The sequence below is a fragment of the Acomys russatus genome, chromosome 1, assembly GCF_903995435.1.
Source record: "Acomys russatus chromosome 1, mAcoRus1.1, whole genome shotgun sequence".
In the NCBI taxonomy this organism is placed as follows: domain Eukaryota; kingdom Metazoa; phylum Chordata; class Mammalia; order Rodentia; family Muridae; genus Acomys; species Acomys russatus.
In genome coordinates this window covers 13,659,575-13,675,942 of record NC_067137.1, presented here as the reverse complement: position 1 = coordinate 13,675,942, position 16,368 = coordinate 13,659,575, and the positions used below count along the sequence as shown (strand labels likewise).

General features: G+C 43.3%; 1 protein-coding gene across 4 annotated transcripts; it reads right to left on the bottom strand.

Annotated features, from left to right (window-relative positions):
• Positions 1-8,779: 8,779 nt before the first annotated feature.
• On the bottom strand, positions 8,780-15,723 carry Srsf7 (serine and arginine rich splicing factor 7). 4 transcript variants are annotated; one of them, XM_051164836.1, is made up of 8 exons: positions 15,560-15,723; positions 14,215-14,395; positions 13,481-13,657; positions 12,538-12,612; positions 12,350-12,460; positions 11,220-11,273; positions 10,595-10,630; positions 8,780-9,477 (listed from the first exon to the last, which is right to left on the bottom strand). In XM_051164836.1, the coding sequence occupies exons 1-8, from the start codon at positions 15,585-15,587 to the stop codon at positions 9,423-9,425; spliced, it is 717 nt and encodes a 238-aa protein (XP_051020793.1). In that variant the 5' UTR covers positions 15,588-15,723; the 3' UTR covers positions 8,780-9,422. The 4 variants fall into 4 exon arrangements, with proteins under 4 accessions (XP_051020793.1, XP_051020864.1, XP_051020937.1 ...); XM_051164907.1 differs by having other exon boundaries at positions 12,359-12,460; XM_051164980.1 differs by lacking the exon at positions 10,595-10,630.
• Between the last annotated feature and the right edge of the window lie 645 nt (positions 15,724-16,368).

Sequence of the window (16,368 nt, the reverse complement as noted above, 5' to 3'; positions counted from 1 at the left end):
GTGGGTCAGCTAGCCTGGGGTATGCAATTATAAATGTATGTACCTCACAGCAAAGCCTTAGGATGCTTTGAAGCAATAATCATGGCTAGAGTTGTAAATTGCCTCCGCCGTGGCACCCTAGGCCTAACTTAATAGTTCTCCTGTGAAATACTGCTTCAAAGTTCCTGAAGAGAATTTTCCCCCCAGTTTCTTTCTTTTAGCACAGTGACCTCTACTGGTACAGCTGTAGATTAAAGCACAGTTTCTGCTGTTTTGTATTTGGCTAGAGACACCTAAACTCAGCCCCTTAGCCACACTAGTGCTTTTTCCTCTGTGCAGCCAGACTAATGTCAGTTTCCAGTTAGGAAACAGAGACCCAAAGCATTGGTTCTCAATCTACTTGTATTAGGATCATCATGAGGTTTTTGAACTAATTTGACTTATCCATTTGTGTAGTATAGAGGAATATTACTTCAGAACATGGCTGTTCTGGCAGGGGGGTCACATCCAAACCCCTTCTAGGTCTATGTGATCATGTTGGCAAGAGATGACATGCAAAGATCTTTTGGGTCTGTGTAATCTGGCTGGAACAAGCACGCCTTTTATCCAGGAGACAGAGGCAAGCAGATCTGAGTTCATGGCCGGCCTGGTATAGAGCAAGTATGAGGGAAAGAAAAGCTTGGGTCTGGGCATGGAGGTGCAGGCCTTTAATCCCAAACAAAGGTAAAGTTAGTTTGTAGAAGGAAGCATCTATGTTAGAAAGTGATGTCTAATCGAGTGGCAGAAGAGTTATAAATCAGAGAAGATTCGACAGGAGATGCACACCTCTCATGAGAAGAAAGGGGAAAGGGAAGCTACTAAGCTACTTAAGAGGCAGTTTTAGAGGAGGCAGTTTGTACTAGGACAGTAATAGAGACATGGGTTGCAGAGAGAGAACTCAAGACAGAATGAGCCAGAAAATGAGAAGCCGGAAGATTAGCGCAGATTGCTGAGTTAGTTTGGGGCCAAGCAGAGAAATTCCGGCCTGCCGAGAGAGACACAAGATTAAATAAATCAGCTGGGAGAAGAGTTTGAGCCAGAACAGCCGAGTTGAACCAGGCAGCCCAGAGCTCAGAAAGAACAAGTAAGGGTGAGCTTATTAAGCAGTAAATCTCAGAGGCCGAAACATTCGAGGCCTAGATTAGATTACACAGAGGCTAGACGCTTCCAGAACTAGGCCTAGGCCAGCAGAAGGAGGGAGTTAGTCTCCCAGATAACAACTGAGGCAAAAGAATAAAGTTACTTTTATGGTGTAGAATGTTTTAAGGTCCCTAAATTATCCTACTGAAAATAGCAATGAGAGCAATTGCTGTAGCAGCTCTTCCTGCTGTCTCACTATGGTCACCAACACTGCATGTTCCAAGCACACAAATGTGTTGATTCCCTAATCCGCAAGCACCTTTTTTCATTAACAAGTCTCGGACAATAGTCTTTCAGACCATAAGCATTAGTTGGATGTCTTAGTCATGGTTACTACTGCTTTGATAAAAAGAGACCAAAAGCAACTCCGAGAGGCAAGGTTTTATTCGGCTTATGCTTCATCATCACAGGAAGTCAGGACAGGAACTCAAGCAGGGCAGGAGCCTGAAGCCAGAAGCTGGTGTAGAGGCCATGGAGGCGTGCTGCTTAGCGGCTTGCTCCTCTGTGGTTTGTTCAGCCTGCTTTCTTTTTTCTTTTCTTTCTTCGGAGACAGGGTTTCTCTGTGTAGCCCTGGCTGTCCTGGACTTCACAGAGATCCACCTGCCTCTGCCTCCCGAGTTTTAGGATTAAAGGCATGCACCACGGGAACTGGAGAGACAGCCTGCTTTCTTATAGAACTGAGGACCACCAGCCCAGGAATGGCACCACCTACACCTAGAATGGGCTAGGCTTTCCCACTTCAGTCACTCATTAAGAAAAGGCCCTCTAAGGCTGCCTGCAGCCATATCTTTTCTTTTCTCTGCTAGGGTTTCTCTGTGTAGCACTGGCTATCTTGGACTCACTCTGTAGACCAGGTTGGCCTCCAACTCACAGAGGTCACCTGCTTCTGCCTCCGGGGTGCTGGGATTAAAGGCGTGCACCACCACACCCAGCTCAATAGACATGTTATTAACGGAGTCCTTAAAACCCAATCCAGACACTTTCAAACCTTAGTCTTTGTGAAGCACAAGCCAGGGGCCTCCAGCAGGATAGGAGGTAGTCGACAGTCATGAAATGAAAGCCTCTGCACCGTTCTTTCACCAGCTCTGCAGACCTGCTGCACACATACCTTTTGCACAGCAATTTCCCAATGTTTTCTGAGCGCTACTTTTTTGTTTTTTGTTTTTTTGTTTTTCAAGACAAGGTCTCTCTGTGTAGCCTTGGACTCACTTTGTAGACCAGGCTGGCCTCAAACTCACAGCGGTCCACCCGCCTCTGCCTCCCGAGTGCTGGGATTATTATTATTAATAATTAATTAATTAATTTTTTTGCTTTTCGGGACAGGATTTCTCTACTTAATAGCCCTGGCTGTCCTGGACTCACTTTGTAGAGCAGGTTGGCCTCAAACTCAAAAAGATCTGCCAGACTCTGCTTCCCAAGTGCTGGGATTAGAGGCCTGTGCCACCACACCCGGTTCTGATCAATACTTTCAAGACCAGAATTCAGGGTCAGCCCAGATGAGAATATTTTGTGTGGGGGTGTCTTGCTTGCATGTGAGTATGTGTACTATGTGCATACAGTGTCCACAGAGACCATGAGATCCTCTTGGACTAGAGTTACAGATGATTGCGAGCCACCATACCGATGTTAGGAGTTGAACCTGGGCTCTCTGGAAGAGCAGCTAGGGCACTCAACAGCTGACCCCCTGTGCTAGAGCTACAAAATAGAGCCTAAGGAGACAAAGTCGGTCTCATAAGCACCCAAACAAAGTATAAGCTTTTAATTGATATAATGACTAGGTTCCAATTTCATATGCTTACCTTATAAAAATTAATTAGAATCCAGGTGTATACACCTTTAATCCCAGCAGTGGGGAGGTAGAGGCGGGCAGATCTCTGAGTTTGAGGCCAGCCTGGTCTACAAAGTGAGTCCATGACAGCCAAGGCTACACAGAGGAACCCTGTCTCAGAAACAGGAGTCACTATTATTATTCAAGTAATTGATTTATTCACATTAACATTTTCACTCAGAGCTGGTCATGGTATCATAGCCCTTTAACCCCAGCACTCAGGAAGCAGAGGCAGATGGATCTCTCTGTGAGTTCAAGGCCAACCTGGTCTACAAAGCAAGCCTAGGACAGCCAGGACTGTTACACAGAGAAACTCTTGTCTTGAAAAACCTTAAAAAAAAAAAAAAGTTTCACTCAGATACATAAATGTTAATTGGTATGTATAGGCAATTAAATAAAATATAGGCAATTGCCTGGGTGTGGTGGCACATGGCTTTAATCCCAGCACTTCGGAGGCAGAGGCAGGTGGATCTCTGTGAGTTTGAGGACAGCCTAGTCTACAAAGAGAGTGTCCAGGACAGCCACAGCTGTTACACAGAAAAACCCTATCTCAAAAACCAACCAAATATATATTTAGGCAATTACTAAACAGAATAGTGGCTGATATGTAGACCAATGAACAGAAAATAGTTATGTAAATTGAGTCCCACTGGCAAAGTTCAAGTATATTGAAACTAAGGAAATTAAAACAGTGTGAACACATGGAAAATTGCCAGAAAGGGTTGATTAATGTTTTTACCATAAATTTTAAAAGGAGGGGAATAGCCAGGTGTGGTGTTATGCGCCTTTAACCCCAGCACTCATGAGGCAGAGGCAGATGGATCTCTGTGATTTAGAGGCCAGCCTGTCGGAAGGCAGAGGCAGGCGGATCGCTGTGAGTTTGAGGCCAGCCTGGTCTACAAAGTGAGTCCAGGATGGCCAAGGCTACACAGAGAAACCCTGACTCGAAAAACAAAAAACAAAATAGAGGCCAGCCTGGCCTACAGAGAGAGTCCAGGACAGCCAGGGCTCTGTGTAACAGAGAAACCCTGTCTCAAAAAAGAAACAAGCAAACTGACAAAAGGAGAGGTATAAAGAAAAAGATAAATGCGGAGAAAGTTGACCCAAGTATGTTAAATGTATGAAAATGTTCTAAGCGTATTATTTTGTATAACTAAAATGTAGTAAAAGAAAAACACTGTGGCCGAGCGTGGTGGCACACGCCTTTAATCCCAGAACTCAGGAGGCAGAGGCAGGCGGATCGCTGTGAGTTCGAGGCCAGCCTAGTCTACAAAGTGAGTCCAGGATGGCCAAGGCTACACAGAGAAACCCTGTCTCGGAAAAAAAAAAGAAAAACACTGTGTTGTACTAAATTTTCAACACAAGGTCTGTTAAAATCATAAATTTGAAAGCCCACCCAATAGGAAATAAGGAACCTCCTGAATGCCTATATATTACCACCAGGGAAAACTAACAACACCCACCAAAATTTAAAATATACACATATCTTTGACCCAGAAACTTAGGATCCTGGATATACATGCTCATCCAAGCAAAGTTAACATTCACTTAAACGTGGAAATAGTAATTAGAAATCACTCAAGTCCATCAGTAGGGAACTGGATTTCCATTACTGCTCTCCTCAAAACCCCCTCTAGGAAAGCCAGGCAGGTAGTGCGTGCCTTTAATCCTAGCACAGGAGCAGAGGCAGACAGCTCTCTCTGAATCTGAGGCCCGCTTGGGCCTACACAGTAAGTTCCAGGACGTCTCAAACAAACAATAAAAAAACAATTCCAAGTTGCAGGATATTTGATCCCATTGTGAATCCCTAGATTGTGAACTGGAAAACCCTGTTTGTTTATTGTTGTGCTGTGGCTCAGCCCCAACACACACCTTTAAACCAAGAGTGTTCTGTTGATCGTGAACAAGTAGCTGTGGTGTGGCTCAGCACTGGCACACATCTCGAACCCAAGAGCTTTCTGTGAATAAGAGCTAAAGTCAACCACAGGTCAAGAGGCGGAACAAGCAACTAGTTGACAGGGAATAAAACGAAAGGAAACACAGGAAAGAGGGACGCTGAGGTGAAGGGCATTAAAGAGAGCACGGGAAGGAGAAAAGGCCTTTCCTTCTAGTGTGTCAGTGGAGTAGGAAGGTCAGCTGAGTGCTTTCTCTGCCTCGCTGAGCTGTCAAGTTTTCACACCAGCATCTGGCTCCTGAGTCTTTATTGGTAAAATCGAATGATTGACATTTTGCTGAAAAACAATTCTATTTGGAGAAAAAAAAAAAAAAAAAAAAAAAAAAAAGGCTATAGCCATGCTTGGCAGTACACACCTTTAATCCCAGCAAAGACAGGTGGTTCAATGCAAGTTCAAGGCCAGCCTGGTCTACATAGCAAACTCCAGGCCAGTGAGAAACTTGTCTCAAAAACAAAAAGGGGTGCTGGAGGGATGACTTACTTGAGAAGAGTACAGTTGCTCTTACAGAGGACTCAAGCTCAGTTCCCAGCATCTGTACTGTGGTTTACAAGCATCTATAACTCCAGTTCCCCACTGCCCTCTTCTGACCTCTGTACGGGCACCAGGCACACATGTGGCACTCATACATACATGCAAGCAAAACACTCATCTACATTAAAATTAAATACTTAAGAGGCCAAAGCACCTCCCCTTTTTTTTGTTTTTTCCTCGAGACAGGGTTTCTGTGTGCAGCCTTGAATGTTCTGGACTTGCTTTGTAGACCAGGCTGGCCTCGAACTCACATTGATCTGCCTGCCTCTGCCTCCCGAATGCTGGGATTAAAGGCGTGTGCCCCCACACCTGGCACCTGGCTGCGAGAGCCCTTACATAGATCTTCCACCAGAGGAAATGTTGAGCAGATGCTCCACAGCACATGCTGATTAGAGAAATGAATGCTCTAACACAACACCGCCACACACTGGCCAAAATCAAAGGACAGGGCACAACAGCAACTATGGCAGTGTACTGCGGGATATGAGAAGATATATCTCTTGGGAAGTTGGCAGTTTCTTATAAACACAGTGAGAGCTCTAGAGGGATCTAGTAGGAGAGCATGGCTACTTGTATTCTGTTGACTGAAAAACTATCTTCTTCTACTGGGGAAAGTCATCCTGTTTGATTAAGCTCATAGTGTGATAAGGGAGGGAGGTGAGACCAGCCATATTAATACTATATAGGTCAATTGTGTGACAGATCACCCTCATATACAAAAGTAAACAATCATGCTCCTTGCTATTTACTCAAAGGTGTTAAATGTCTACACAAAGTCACCACTTTAATGGTAGTGTACCTTTATTCTTTATTACCTAAATTAGTAACTTACCATATTTTCTGGCATATAAAATTATTTTTTTTTGGTTTTTGGAGACAGGGTTTCTCTGTGTAGCCTTGGCTGTCCTGGGCTAGCTTTGTAGACCAGGCTGGCCTTGAACTCACAGAGATCCACATGCCTCTGCCTCCCAAGTGCTGGAATTAAAGGTGTGCGCCACTACGCCCGGCTGCCCACGTCCAGCTCTTAAAATTACTTTAACCACTGCCCCCTCCCAGGCCAAGCTGAAAAATCCCTACCAAAATCAGGGGTCATCTTATATTCCAGGTACTTACCTGTAGCTTGCTTCCCCTTGCTTCATATGTCTGGTGCATATAGTAGGGGTGCTGTGGCCAATTCCCTGCTGTGCTTGATTGGCTCTCTACCAGAACCCACCCGACTCAGAGGGCTAGTCTTTGGGTTGAGTGTGGAACACACCTTAAAGGGGCAGGCAGTGTAAATTGGCACTAGCTGCCATAAGTGACTGGCTGTCTGTGCCTTGCTTGCAAATAGACACATGCCCAAGTCTGTTGCACAGGGTGTGTGTTGAAGAGGGGTAGTCTCATATGGTGAGTATATTCCAAACATTATTTTAACTGAAAAGGTTGGGGGGTAGTCTTATATGCCAGAAAACACTAAGACACCCTCTCTCTAGCAGGCAAATGGAACTGGAATATCCAACTATTAGCACTAGGAGGTTAAAATGCTAGTACTAGGTTACAAGGAAAAAGAAAAAATCTGGGATTTGATGCATCGGTAGCTGAAGGCAGCTGCAGGATCACTTGAGCCCTGCCTGTAACTTTTGAAGGGTTCAAAACCACAAGAATTAAGTGTTCCTTATTTCCTGCTAGATGAATAAACCAATACTAATTTCTGAACCCAGAAAGATGGAGGTAATAACAATTTTGTTGTAGAGACCTATTTGCTTCAGTAATTACAGTAAACAGAGATAAGAACCTCACATTTTGCTGAGTTTACACCTAACTCAAAAGTCTGATCCAGTTAAAGCAGTTATTTTCTCCAAGTGTTCAACCTGACTACTGTTGCTTCTTTCCTTCATTTTAAAACTAAAAGCTCTTGCCAGGCCTGGTGGTGCACATCTTTAATCCCAGCATTTAGGCAGAGGCAGGAGGATCTCTGAGTTTTAGGCCAGCCTGGTCTACAGAGTTCCAGGACAGCCAGGGCTGCACAGAGAAATCTTGTCTTGGAAAAAACCAGTAAGTAAAATTTTGGTTTTTTCCGAGACAGGGTTTCTCTGTGTAGCCCTAGCTGTCCTGGACTCACTTTGTAGACCAGGCTGACCTTGAACTCACAGAAACACCCCCCCACCCCAAAAAAAACACACTTCCAGTCTTAGGTAGTGATGGTCACAAAGACCTAAAATTACAGACTGGAACTGCATCTGAGAGTGTACCACAGAACAGAAGCATATTGGCCCACACAGCCAGGGCATTCTTACAAAAGCAGAACTGTTTAACTGAGATAACTTTTTACTCCATCCCATCCCTTCAGGCCCTATCTAGAATGCTACACTAATCTTAAAAAGCTACAGGGTTGATTTAATTTTTAGCTCAGATATACTTCCAAAGACTGAATATCAGGATTATTTGTTCAATCTCTGCAGATTTATTGTTGAATAAACTTTTAATTTTTATCGAATACAGAACAATTTAAAGCTAACCAAGTGCAACAAATTAAGTCTGCCAATTATACATCGCTTCATACCAACCATGTATTCCACCAGTAAAACTCTAAAAACAAAGATTCCAAATGACTTTCAACATACTAGTGATCACTCAGCCAAATAAATTTGAGGCAGATCAGTATTCAAGTTGCAATACTATCGGACAACTTTGTTGAAAAAGCCTAAAATGGACAAGGACAGATTCCTGTGCTACTTGTTTTTACACTAAGGCTAAGAAATATAGTTAAAAAGCTTGTTTAAAAAAAAAAAACCAAAAACTTGAAAATGACCATTACTGCCCTACTATGCTTAATATATTTAAAGTCTGAATAAGAACACACTATACCACTCTAAGGTCTACCAGATACTAAAAGAGAAAGCAACAAAAAAACAAAAAGCCCCAAAACATAACAAAACTTAGCTACATGAAATACTAAATATATAAGGTTTACAAAACTGCTTTGTTTCTAACATTTTTACTTGACATCTCTTTATACCAGCTTGGCAAAATAGAACAGTGCCAGGAACTGAAAAATCTAGCTCAGATAGTAACAGGTTTTTGCACAGGATAAGGCAGTCCATTAAAAAAACAGAAAAACAAAACAAAACAAAAAACAAAACAAAAACAGCAAGAGCATGGGGCTGGATCATTTTGCAAAGCTGGTTTACAAGGTTTTGTACCAAATTCAGACAATTCTTCAAACATGCATTTTTTGGTATTAAATTGGCTGTTTGAAAAGAAAAAGTACAGTGAGCAGAATCATCCTAACTTAATAGTCTGGGAAAACCACACAGATACTAAAAAACTCAGCCTCTAGAAATCAAGTTTCTTAATGACATTTACTTTAGTAACTCTGAGTTCCTGTCATGCATCCATTTGTAGGCTAAATCGGTGGTCCCTCTAGCGTGAGGATTTGAGACTGTTAGTTTGACTTCTACTTAACACCAATTCTCAAGAGATCTGCCATGATGCATTCATGCTATTACAAGGACTCAAGATCATCTTACCCAAAGGTACAAGGGTAAAATGGGATTTTCAAAGTCCTCTAAGATACTGGCCAGTGTTATGGAAGTTAATGATATTTGATACTTAGTCAACACCATTAACTTTGAATACAGGCCCATATAAATATGGTCAATAACAATTGTCTGGACACCTGATGCTTACCCAATTGAAAAGTATTAATATTGAACACAAATCAAAAAAAATCTAGTTAGAAACATTTTATTTAAATGTGCCAAATAACAACCCACATTTCCAGACCATAAGATGTTAATACATTCAACAAAAACAATATTTTACTGCTGTGAATTTTACAGAGTAATAATAATCCAGATCCATTCTCATTAGATGGTTGATCCTTCCTAGGTTATACTTTACAGACATAACAAATCCCTTATAATAATGTAAACAAAATAACTTTTCCCTAACGGGTGAACTTGAGAACTTCAGTCCATTCTTTCAGGACTTGCACTTCTGCGAGGACTTCCTGATGGAGAACGACTAAAAACAAAGTTTGGAACCAATTAGTGTCATGGAGCTTTTTCTTGTGTACAAGTCACTATTTCAATACATTCAAAGAGATCAAATTCTTTTTGGCCAAAGACTAAGCATAAGCAAATGTACATATCCACTCTTAATGTGCTTGGTATTTTTTCCCCTAAACATTGTTATTTTAATTATATGTGAGCTATGTTCACACGAATGCAAGTGCCTGTGGAGAGGTCAGAGTATTAGACCCCCACCTGACATGGGTACTGAGTTCTACTTGTTCTGTTAAGAGTAGTATGTGCTCTTAACCACTGGGCCATGTCACCAACCCCATAATCTGGCTTTTAAGAGCCACTCTAGTCAAAACTGCGAGGTTACATTAAATAAAAAATTTTGAAGCTGGGCGTAGTGGCGCACGCCTTAATCCCAGCATTTGGGAGGCCGAAGCAGGCGGATGGATCTCTGTGAGTTCGAGGCCAGCCAGTCTACAAAGCAACTCCAGGACAGCCAAGGATACACAGAGAAGCCCTGTCTCAAAAAACCTTTTAAAAAAGCCGGGCGTGGTGGCACACGCCTTTAATCCCAGAGAAACCCTGTCTCGAAAAACCAAAAAAAAAAAAAAAGACGTTGGGGTGATGGTGGGTGAAGGGGTCATTGAGGGGCAGTGAGAAGGAATAATTCAGTTTCAACATTTCAACTTGCAACTATTTCCAAGATTATGTTTTTTAATATGTGGCTATTTCCCTTTCAGCTACTATACACACAGGGGGAAAATGTGTTTCTTAAGCATGACATACCTACAACTGAACTGAAAACACTCAAGACTAAAAACACCTTAAATTTTCCTAACACTTATGGTTATTTATTTTCTTTTTTTTTTCTTTATTAATTTATTCTTGTTACATCTCAATGTTTATCCCATCCCTTGTATCCTCCCATTCCTCCCCCCCTGGTTATTTATTTTCAACTAAAGTTTTAACTAATACAAAAATAAAAAGTCATCATTAAAAAATGTCCCCAATCTATACAGCACCAATTCTCCAAAGAGTTCAAAGACCACTAAGTAGGCAGTTAAGTTCTTCAAGAGGCCATGTTTTGACAATATTTGGCAACAAAACATTTAGCTTACCTTCTTTTAGGAGATGGAGATCTGGATTTTGATCGGCTGTTAAAACATGAGAAATTCTAGTAAGAAAAAACACTAACGAATCTCTTTATAGTCCTACTACAAAACAAACACCAAAATTATCTTTAAAATGTCACATTGAGCTAAAATTTCAGTGTCTATCTCAGTTCCTCTAAAAAGTCAATTTTTTGTTGGTTTTCTGAAACCAGTTTCGCTGTGTAACTCTGGCTGACCTGGACTTGTTCTGTAGACCAGGCTGGCCTCAATAAAAAGCCAATCTTAAAGGGCCCACTTTTCCATAAAATGAGTGAACTGCTGTATTACAGTTCATTTTTACATTCTGCTATAAAGCACATTTCTCAGAAAGCTTCTCTATGTGCCTACCTCTTTTAAGGGCCTCTTAACCTCCAAAGTAAAATGTCACCTAACATTAACTTCTCCTGAATTTGGCTAATAGGCCATGTATAAATGAAGTTCTCAATTGAGTTAACAAGGTACGGTTATTTCTACTTAACACTCAGATTTTGGGCTAACACCCAAGTTTCAATAATTTGCAATACTTTGATCTCTTTGGATATTGGTGCTATATAATTGTAAGAGCACTGAATCAGATAAAATCTGACCCTACCTGCTTCTCGGTCGTGAAATAGACCTGGATCTTGATCTTGACCTTGAGCGGGATCTTAATGAAAAAGGAAAGGGGACACAATTATACAAGAACTCCTTTGTAACCTTTCCAAGTAGTATAGACAGGACAGAGAAACAGAGACAACCGCTGCATGACATCAATCTGATGTACAAATGATTCAACGAGGAGATTTCAAACAAAGAGAACCACTATTTCATAGTTTTCCTTTTCCTTTGTTTTTTTTTTTTTTTTGAGACAGGGCTTCTGTTAATCTTGGCTGTCCTGGACTCACTTTGTAGACCAGGCTGGCCTTGAATTCACAGCAATCTGCCTGCCTCTGACTCCCAAGTGCTGTACAGACCCATTTGCAAACATGAATAGCCAAGATTAACAGGTGGTTCCATTTGAGAATACTACCATGACTTGACTTTTTACTCTTATCATGGCTGAAGGTCCTTAATTGTCCAAATTAGGCTGACCATGTCTCTTTTAAAAAACCTTGGGACACTATAATTAAACTGATGTAGAGATGGTTTAGTAATTTTCTCAAATTGTTAATCCATTAATTACTGTACTTAAGGGTTTTAATATTAGCTGGCAGTAAAGCCCAGTGGCGAAGTACTTCTTTATCTGTACTATAAATTATTTATAAAATAGATTTTATAACCTTTTAAGGCCTCTACAAAGGAAGTAAAGTTGACTTCACTTAAATACATTTACTGAGAGTGTTATGTTTGAGTAGGTTAACGCCACCTTCCAGAAGTCAGAGAGCAACCTGTGGGAATTGGTTCTCTCTTCCCTCTATGTGGGATCCAAGATCAAAAAGCAAGTTGTCAGGCTTGGTGGAAAGCTCTTTTGCCAATTTTCTTTGGCTGGCTTGCATCATGTTTGCCCAGATTATTCACTGGAATATTATTTTTCTGGTCTGAGGTGGAATATCTACCTCACTATGCTCCCCTTCTATTTCAGTCTCAGTCTAAATGCTAGGAGTACAGGCATGCACCACACTCAATAAACAACCTTCACATCTCAAATATTTTGAAGACCCTTATTTGAATCAAGATACTTCACTGTGTCATTAAGATGTGACAGTCCATCTACAAGTAAGCAGGAAAAAATGTGTTACATACTGGAAATACCTCGATCCTTTTATAGAACCAGACCTAGATCTTCTGAGTGAAGCTGATCTTGATCTACGAAGAGACACAGACCTTGATCGTCGAAGAGATGCTGATCTTGACCTAAAAAATAAAAGTAGTTTTAAGCCCATCTCTCTTTTTCCCACTTGTTAAAACTTGAATTTTACTAGATTTCTTACCTCCTACCCCGGCTCCTGCTGCGTGAGCGAGAGTATCGCCTTCCCCTGGATCGAGAATGTGATCTAGACCGTGACCTATTTTTCAAGTTAGAAAAATACAAAATATTAGACGATAACTCAGTTTTAGTGTTTGTGTACCTCTGCTGAAATCAAATCTCAAAACTATTTAAAATTCAGTATCTCATTTGGAAAGTCTGGGCCTATTAATTTTTTTTTTTTTTACTACCTAAAAAAAGATTTGTTAAAAGCTGAATTACAACTTAGAATTACAAATTATAAAACGCCATAATGTGTATTTAAAATAAACCTTGCAAGTTTGCAGGTCGACCCTCTTTGGCCCATGGTCTAGTAGTAGGTCTAGTAGATCTAGACGATCTAGAAGTATCTATAGCCGATCGCTGCATCTAGTTGTTTTCTTCAATCTAACGACGATCAAACTGACAGCCAAAAGAGCCAGGTGAGGCTTGATTGACGCAAGAAGATTTTTCTAGTTGGGAATGTGGTCAATCTGGTGTTCCTCTTTCTAAAGCGGAGGGGGCCCCAATTGTAAGCCAAATTTACTGTTACGGCGATCACCGACTCAAATTTTCTGCCCTTTAAAGAATAAGGTGAAGCTAGGTGTAGATGACTCGAGGGGATCTGGCCTCTTATGCTGATCACCTCAAGGTCTAGGAGGATCTTAATTGTCGGATTTGCAAGGCGCCTCAGCATGATATCATAAGGCTCGTGACATTCTGAATCAAGGCGACTGACTCAAACGAAGAAACCTGAAAGGTTTTGACCAGGTTGATTATTAATATATTAACATTTTAATTAAACAAAAATTGTAAAATACACCTGTACAATTAACATTCAAGTTTATAGAAAAAACACTAGTTTCTGCCTTGCTAATAAAAGAATTTGATTAACTAGAATACCAACCATTCCTTCATTAATTAAATACCTGCTTCTTCTTCGTCGGCTATAGCGATGACAGTCATAAGCATAATGTCCCTTTTCACCACACTCATAGCATCTATCATTAGGATCAAAGGGACGACGGGCAGGCGGCCTATCAAAACGAGATCTCCGAGGCATGCCTGTAGATAGTTCAACCCTCACTCGAGAACCACAAATCACCCTATAAAATGTTAAGAAAATGCTGATGTTAAAATATACATATGAGCTTAAAAGAATTACCAACCAACTACTCATTCTCCCTAGGAGCTTCGTCTTTGTTTACAAAGCTCTTCCAATTCCACCCTTTTTTGGTTTGGTTTGGTTTGTTTTTCAAGACAGGGTTTCTCTGTGTAGCCTTGACTGTCCTGTACTCCTTTGTAGACCAGGCTGGTCTTGAACTCACAGCGATCCGCCTGCCTCTGCCTCCCGAGGTTTCTCTTGAGTCCTGTCTGTCCTGGACTCAACTTGTAAAGAGATCTGCCTGCCTCTGCCTCCAGGCATATGCCAGCACGCCTGGCTGATGATCTTAAAATTATCAAGTGCCTGTAATTCCACCACTTGAGAGGCTGACAGATTGGCTCCAGCCACCACCTGAGCTACTTACTGTTGAGTTCCAGGCCAATACAGGCCAGAGACACACTATCAAAAACAACGCTCCTCCCCCAGTCTATGATTAGTACCAAGATGACTATCTAGCCCACAGGAATATTGTAGACAAACTTGAAACAACCCACTTACTTCCCATCCAATCCTCGAACTGCATCTTCTGCATCTCTGGGATCTTCAAATTCCACAAAGGCAAATCCCGGAGGATTTCTGGCAATCCATACAGTTCTTAAGGGCCCATAGTAACTGAATGCCCTTTCTAACTCTCCTTTACCAGCACCAGTTCCCAGGTTACCAACATATACCTTGGTTTCTGTTCAAAAACAAACACAACAAATGTTATTCAAAGCGTGTCTCGTTTGAATTCGTTCCTTTAAAACAAACCATTCTTTAAAAACTGCCAAAAATACATGTTTTGCTTTGGAGACCTCGATTGCGCCAGCTTAGTGCCCTACTACGGGGACACACTACAAACATTTACGTATGTATCACTTAAGGAACTCTCTTGCCACAACTTTCCTCAGGCAGCTGGGACTAAAGGCCACCATGCATGACTTCTTTTATTTGGCTCTCTTCAAGCATTAGTTTTAGTCTTAACCTCGTGAGATACTGAAAGCCAGTCTCGTGACCAAATTCTGTAGTTCCTATACGACAGAAGCGCTGGAAAACTCTTGCTTTAAGGAAGAGTGGTGGACTAAGGCGTTTGGGGTGGGGTGGGCCCCGGCCCCGCCCCCCAGTCCCGGCAGCCCCGGGCGAGCCAGCGTGCGGACTCCGGTGGCCCGGCCCGGCGAGGTCTACCGGGAAGAGCTGGGCCGCGCCGGTTCCTGTCTTCCACGGTAGGCGCAGGCTCACTCAAGTCCCCGCCCCAGAGCCAGAAAGCCACGCTTGAGACGACTAAAAAAATAATAAAAGAAGGGGGGGGGGGTAATAAAAATAAAAAAAAAAAAAAGAAAAAGAAAAAGCCGTCGCCGGTCGTAACGGTTTCTCCCTCCACTCTCCCAATTCAACCAGCTATTGGACGCCGCGCAGCTCGCAGCTACCAGTGTCGTTCTGTCTCCAATCCAAGCCGAATCTTAACGCCCAGCTCTCCCCGCTCCAGTGGCGGGAAAGCGCTGAGGAAATGCGCCACCATGGTCGTCAATGTGCTCAAAATGGCAGCCACGGCCGCCGAGGGCGGGGGGGGAGGGAGGAGGCGGGCGGCAGCGCCGAGAAAGGGCTACGCCACGGCGGCGGCGATCCCACCAGGCTTCGGGCTGGCCAGGAGCCCCAGACGGCCCAGCGCCCCGGCCCTACCCTGCACCCATGCCCTCCAGTCCCGCTCTCCCTCCTGCACCCCGCCCCCGCGGCCTCGGGCTTCGTACGGCGTGCGCCCGAGCCGCCATTACGCACGCGGAATAACCGTCTCCAACCGCCGCGCCGACCCTTATGGCCTCGCTCTGCCAACAGCACCGTCCTCCCCTGGGCCCTGGCCGCTTACCTCCTCCATACCGCCCGTAACGTGACATGATGGCCGGCCCCGCGTACTCGGCTCTAGTTCAGGGCTCCAAGCGCGAGTAGCACGGAAGCGGCGATGCGAACCTCCCCGCCAACGATCCCAGCGGCACTAACAAGGAAGAGGCCGGATCCACGCTTATATACGCGGCGGGCGGGGAGGCCTTTTTTTTTCCTTGCGCATGCGTCGTGCTAACGTTCTGCGCGGCACAAAGGAGCTGGGCGGAAACAGCCTAGAGGCGGGGCGGAGGGAACTAAGAGGCCCCACGCCGAGTGCGGGCGGAGGGATACGTTTCCATGGGAACACCGAAGACTTTGCCCCCCCCCCCCCAAACCCGTAGCCTTCGGGGCGGCGTCCTGCTCCCTCCCCTCCCCTTCCCCTTTCCCGAACCCTTTGGAACCTCCTTACCTTCTCCCAACCCTTCCACTTCTTCATTTTAATCTAGGAACTGACCTCGCTAGTAACCTTAGTGCAGGTGCCTTAGGGTCCATCTGTGAAAGTCTGTAAAATTTAACTGCTGAAGTCGCTGTCGCCACCTTTCGGTTTGGGGTACCTGGCCTAAGTCTGCTATTCATTGATCTTTGAGGCTCATCTGAGGTAATTAGACTGTGACCGGAGTGAAAAAAAACCTCCCCTTACCCCGCCATTCTGCATAATGGTCATTACATCACAAGCCTCAAAGGGATTCTGGATCCTACCTCTCCTATTTGCACTGACTGACAGCCCATTAAGCAGTCGGTCACTTAATTTGTCACCAACTTTGATCTGAATCCTTGTGTGTTTGCTGAACAAAG

What these genes read in the sequence shown, in the direction of transcription:
- Srsf7 (XM_051164836.1), bottom strand. Translation starts at nt 15,587, where the DNA reads ATGTCACGTTACGGGCGGTATGGAGGAG. An exon ending in AAAGGATCGAGGTATTTCCA is followed by an intron (nt 11,274 to 12,349) that starts GTATGTAACACA and finishes TTTTTCATTAAG; the next exon opens with ATCCCGCTCAAGGTCAAGAT. An exon ending in TCTCCATCTCCTAAAAGAAG is followed by an intron (nt 9,478 to 10,594) that starts GTAAGCTAAATG and finishes CTTTGTTTTTAG; the next exon opens with TCGTTCTCCATCAGGAAGTC.